Genomic DNA, 5,502 nt, shown 5'->3' with positions numbered 1-5,502 from the left:
GCAAAAAAGAAATTCTTGTCCTTGTCCAGCTACATCCCGGGTGCTTACGATGACGACAAGGCCTTTGCGAATCTCAATTCTGAATTGGAAAAGATCGAGAAGGACAACAAGGGAAAGAGCACAAACAGATTGTTCTACATGGCCTTGCCTCCCAACGTCTTTACTGTCGTCGCTGCTGGATTGAAGAAGAACTGCTACGTCGAACAGGGAAACAACAGGATTGTCATTGAGAAGCCGTTTGGCAAGGATTTGGAAAGCAGTCGCGAGATGATGGGCAAGCTGAAGGATTTGTGGAAAGAGGAAGAGACTTTCCGTGAGTGATCACCCGTGATGGAAGCGAGTGGCAGTGGTGCCATTTTTGCACAACATGCTCGTTTGCGGAATGTTGCGCCGGATGCCAGTGCTGATCGTCTTCATCACGGCTGCAATAAAGGCATTGACCACTACCTTGGCAAAGAGATGGTCAAGAACTTGCTGGTCATGCGCTTCGGAAATCCAGTGGTGGATGTGGGTCTGAACAACAAATTTGTCGACAATGTCCAGATCACATTCAAGGAGCCTTTTGGTACTGAAGGTAGAGGAGGCTACTTTGACGAGTTTGGAATCATTCGTGACATTCAGCAAAATCGTGAGAGGCTGCATCTCCCGGCAACCGTGCACAGAGCCATTGGCAGGATGCTCATGCGAGCGTAACTCTTGCCTGCTTGACCAGACTTGACACAGGTCTTGTCATTGCTGGCCATGGATGCGCCAAAGTCATTGGGAGCTGAAGACATCCGAGACCAAAAGGTCAAAGTTTTGGAGTCTGTGCCTCCTATTGATGCGAAGGATGTGCTGATTGGCCAGTACTCGGCTGCCAATGGAAAGCCCGGCTACAAGGATGATGACACTGTGCCAAAGGACAGCAACTGCCCCACCTTCGCTGCGCTCGTCCTCTGGGTTAACAACGAGCGCTGGAAGGGTGTGCCTTTTGTCCTGAAGGCAGGCAAGGGTGAGCAACACTTGGTGGAGAGATGTGTGCGCCTCGATGGCGACTAACGCAGGATGCTCGGCTCCACTTTTGCAGCACTTGACGAGGGCCAGGTGTCAATTCGAGTGCAGTACAAGGATGCAGAGGGCCCATTGAAGGGTGCTGCTCGCAACGAGCTCGTACTCAGAGTGCAGCCCAATGAAGCAGTGTACTACAAGATCAACGCAAAGACACCGGGTCTGGAGGGCTCGTTCTCAAGCTCTTTGCCCGCGGATCTGGACCTCACGTACAAGCAGCGCTTTGAGGTGAGAGCTTGACAGACTGAGGTGTAGCGCCTTACTTTCGAGTGGCATCAAAGCTGACCATACCCGTGCCTTGCATGCCTCGCAGAACATCCGCATTCCAGAAGCATACGAAGCGCTTATCCTCGACGCGCTTAACGGCGATCACAGCAACTTTGTTCGAGACGACGAGCTGGACGCGTCATGGAAGATCTTCACCCCTATCTTGCATGCGATTGACGCCGGCAAGGTGCAAGTCAGCTCGTACCCTTATGGAAGCCGAGGTCCTTCCGAGCTCAACGAGTTCTTGGCAAAGTACGGATACAGACGATCGTGAGTTGCAGTGTGATCGTTGGCGGTCACTGGCCTCAGAAACCTGGTCATAGTCAAACGTTGAATCCTCGTGTGCTTCCCCACCTTCTTCGTGTCAGTGATGGATACGAGTGGCCCAAGACCAATGTCGCAAACGTCTCTGGCAAAATGTAAGGGGGCAGCCACACGAACTGCAGGATAGGATCTGCATCTTATCACATTGCGCCAAGAATCCGGCTCGGACTTCGATCAAGGTCGTCTCACTTTGACACTTACCCCTGCATGAAAATCTAGACGATGAATGGAATGTGACATTTGGATCCCCGTAGAGCTTGCATAGTGTGGTGTGTGGAGCCAAAGCCTGCAAAGCACGAACAGCCTATGCCCCGAGCCTCGCCGTGGGGACTGTTCGGTCCCTTTGCGCGCCAGGTTGAATAGAGGCTGCGAACCAAAGATGTGCGCAAATGGGAAGAGGTACTCTCTTGAAAGATGCGAATCGAGCTAGTAGTGGTAGTGCTTGTCAAGAGTCGTGCATCGTGCATGCATGGCCTCTTGCAAAGGCCCGAGCCGAGGGTACGAGCCACGGAGCGCAACGCCCCCCGCCTGCTTGAAGCGCCCAACAACTTTGCAAGAGAGTCCGCAAATCACGCTCTCCTCTCACACTTTGCAGTGGCTGCTTGCTTCCCCAGCGCCCCCAGCGGGATGCGCGCAGTGCAGCACCGAGCTGCGATGTGGCTCTCGAGTTGGATCGCTGTCTGGCTAGCTCGATGACATGGCCCTGTTGGGTCGACAGACTGCAAGTGACAGTCAAGTATCATCTTTCGCGCGAATTGGCGAGGCGATGTGCAATTGTCTCCAGCTCACGCAAGTCATGTGAAGGGGGATCGATTCGGACATCTCAGCGACCAGGGAAGGGAACAAAGGGTGGTTGAACTAGGTAAGGTTTTGTAACACTTTTCTGAGCCAGAACGAGATCGCAAAGGTGCAGACGAGGGGGATGCAGAAGTGTTAGATCAAGAAAAAGGCGAAACGCATCCTCTCAGGCTGATGACGGGATGAGATCCGCCATAGCGCGGCAAAGGGGGGACCAGTGACGATCGCTGTATAAAAGACCAGGGAGGCAAATCTACCTTTTTCTTCGCCAGGGAGCCGACTTCCATTCGCGGCGTGGTTCAACGTCACACGTCACGCCTACTCCTCAACGACCTCCTCCTCGTAGACACCCTCATCGAGCTCCTCCTCAGTGGTGGCGTTCTCGTATTGCTGGTACTCGGCGATAAGGTCTTGCATGTTGCTCTCGGCTTCGTTGAACTCAAGCTCGTCCATACCCTCTCCGGTGTACCAGTGGAGGAAAGCCTTTCTGCGGAACATGACGGAGAATTGGTCGGCAATACGCTTGAACAACTCCTGGATGGAGGTGTTGTTGCCAATGAAGGTAACAGACATCTTGAGACCACGAGGAGGAATGTCACAGTGAGCAGTGAGACAGTTGTTGGGAATCCACTCGACGAAGTAGGAGCTGTTCTTCGTCTGCATCAACTGCATTTGGTCCTCGACATCCTTCATGGAGACCTTTCCACGGAAGTAGGCGGCGACAGTCAGGTATCGACCGTGCTTGGGGTCAGATGCGGCCATCATGTTCTTCGAGTCGAACATCTGAGAGGTAAGCTCAGGGACCGAGACAGCGCGGTACTGCTGGCTGCCACGAGCGGTCAAAGGAGCGAAGCCAACCATGAAGAAGTGCAGACGAGGGAATGGCACTAGAAGAGACAGGAAAGGAGCGAGAATAGAAGCGAGGGTCAACACCTCCCTAGACCTGGCAAGCTTTACTTTCATCAATAAGCTCACCCATGTTGACAGCCAGCTTGCGCAAGTCAGAGTTGAGCTGACCAGGGAAACGCAAGCAGGTGGTGATACCACTCATGACGACGGACACGAGGTGGTTCAAGTCACCGTACTTGGGTGTAGAGAGCTTGAGGGTACGGAAGCAAATGTCGTAAAGAGCTTCGTTGTCAATGCAGAAAGTCTCGTCGCTGTTCTCCACGAGCTGGTGAACAGAAAGGGTGGCGTTGTAGGGCTCAACGACGGTGTCGGAGACCTTGGGCGACGGCATGACACTGAAAGTGGCCATCATACGGTCTGGGAACTCCTCGCGGATCTTGGAGATCAGGAGCGTACCCATACCGGCGCCTGTACCACCACCGAGAGAGTGGGTGATCTGGAAACCTTGCAGCATGTCGCAGTTCTCAGCTTCCTTGCGCACGACGTCGAGAACGGAGTCGACCAGCTCAGCACCTGCCATGTATCAAGAGCATCGCCTTGTCAGCCTCTCGACTCTCCAACAAATGTGCTGATCATGCGCCTAGACAACATCCTTCCTTCAGCAGCACCACCTCGTGCTTGTCTGAGGGGGCTTGTCAAGTGCGACGGACCCGTAACGCAGATGGACGAGGAACCTCGCGCTGCCTCTGCAGCAAAGGCTTGGAAGGTAGCGATCTTCGCACGCCCAAATGCTACTCACCCTCAGTGTAATGACCCTTGGCCCAGTTGTTACCAGCACCGCTCTGACCAAAGACGAAGTTGTCGGGACGGAAGATTCCACCCATGGGGCCCGAACGCACAGAGTCCATCGTTCCTGGCTCAAGATCCACAAGCACGGCACGAGGAACGTACTTGGCTCCAGCGGCCTCATTGCTGCGAGCAGGAATGCATGGAAGGCGTTTGAGGTCAGCTGGCAGTGAATGTTCGCGTCTTCTAGACGCTCTGCTCGCCTCATGCCATCGACTCACTAGTACACATTGATGCGCTCGAGCTGGAGATCGGTGGTACCGTGGTAGGCACCCGTCTGGTCGATGCCGTGCTCCTCCGAAAGCACCTCCCAGAACTTGGCACCAACTTGGTTACCACATTGGCCGGTCTGCAGGTGAACTGTTCAGGCAAACAAGAAGAGGACCGACTTTTAGCATGCAAGCCCGACAGGCGCCATCCCCCACACTTCACTGCACTTCAATCTCCCGAACGATCCGATGGAGATCGCCTTGTGGTTGCGAGACAGGCAGCCGGGAGCCGCGTTGCAAAGGAGATGCATTTCCTCGCACGCCCAGGTCGGCTTCGCCTTTTGGTTGATCATCGGAAACGTCTGACCCTGTCTGACCCTGTACGCGTACGCAGGGTCTGATACGTGTATTCGTCTGTGTACTTTCCAAATTCACGTTCCCCTTCTCGCACCCACTCGATCCCAGCTCAGCAGGTTGGAAAGGTACTCACCAATTTCTCTCATGATGGAACTGAGGGGATTTGGTCAGTTGATGTGCGATGATGAGCTGCGAGGATGAAGTAGGGCGAGAAGAGTCCCAAGCGAAAAGTGGTGAAAACAGACGTCAGGAGATCGCTTCCAGCAGAGCATCTGTGATGGCACATGTACCAAATAAATCTTCTCGATCGCAGCGCTCGCACACGCTCGAAGTTTGACCTGCTTCACCAGCGTATGATGCGCACCATCCGCGCTGGCAATGCCCGCTACCGGTCCTTGATTGTTTCATTCTTCGACCGCAACTAATCTTCTCACGACGAGCGAACGCACCTTTCTCGAGGAAGGATTCAGACCTCACCGAGCGTGATGTTGATGTTTGAGAGATGGGCGGCAAAGCTTCGTCGCGATGTTTGTCGAGTCGAAGACGTCAAGGAGCTGTTTAGTCCGAAGTGTGGAATAGCGGTGAGGAGTGGGGAGGTTGGTAGAACTATCGACAGTCACAGCAGGGAGGGGGAGCAGACACTTTTGCTGAATATCGGTGCAAGCCCTCTCTTCAACCTCGCGGCCCGGCCGTTGTTGGCTGCCCTCAGCGCGCGCGCGTGTTTCTCTTCGCGGCCCCCGCCCATCCTGAGCTCAAAAGACGGAGAAGGTGTGCAACTCTGTACGCGCGCGTCCTTCGCCAGAGC

General features: G+C 54.3%; 2 protein-coding genes across 2 annotated transcripts; one reads left to right on the top strand and one right to left on the bottom strand.

Annotated features, from left to right (window-relative positions):
* Positions 1–1,894, top strand: IE81DRAFT_320535 (glucose-6-phosphate dehydrogenase; the record flags this gene model as incomplete). Its single annotated transcript, XM_025513062.1, has 6 exons — positions 1–313; positions 434–628; positions 713–991; positions 1,067–1,275; positions 1,361–1,584; positions 1,683–1,894. Coding segments are annotated over 6 exons (1,275 nt in total), but the record flags the coding sequence as incomplete, so codon positions are not given.
* A 742-nt stretch (positions 1,895–2,636) lies between these two features.
* IE81DRAFT_320534 (tubulin-domain-containing protein) lies at positions 2,637–5,216 on the bottom strand. Its single transcript, XM_025513061.1, has 6 exons — positions 5,147–5,216; positions 4,831–4,886; positions 4,353–4,491; positions 4,085–4,257; positions 3,412–3,858; positions 2,637–3,323 (listed from the first exon to the last, which is right to left on the bottom strand). Exons 2-6 carry the CDS (start codon positions 4,841–4,843, stop codon positions 2,755–2,757), a joined length of 1,341 nt encoding a protein of 446 aa, XP_025372496.1. The 5' UTR covers positions 4,844–4,886; positions 5,147–5,216; the 3' UTR covers positions 2,637–2,754.
* Positions 5,217–5,502: the final 286 nt, after the last annotated feature.

The sequence above is a fragment of the Ceraceosorus guamensis genome (genome assembly GCF_003144195.1).
Source record: "Ceraceosorus guamensis strain MCA 4658 unplaced genomic scaffold IE81scaffold_6, whole genome shotgun sequence".
Lineage (NCBI taxonomy): Eukaryota > Fungi > Basidiomycota > Exobasidiomycetes > Ceraceosorales > Ceraceosoraceae > Ceraceosorus > Ceraceosorus guamensis.
This window is presented reverse-complemented; position numbering and strand designations above follow the sequence as displayed.

Bases quoted from the DNA above. Each gene is read 5' to 3' on its own strand.
- IE81DRAFT_320534 (XM_025513061.1), bottom strand. The intron at 3,859-4,084 runs GTGAGTAGCATT...GATACATGGCAG, and splicing joins CAAGGGTCATTACACTGAGG to GTGCTGAGCTGGTCGACTCC. The intron at 3,324-3,411 runs GTGAGCTTATTG...TGTCTCTTCTAG, and splicing joins CAAGCTGGCTGTCAACATGG to TGCCATTCCCTCGTCTGCAC.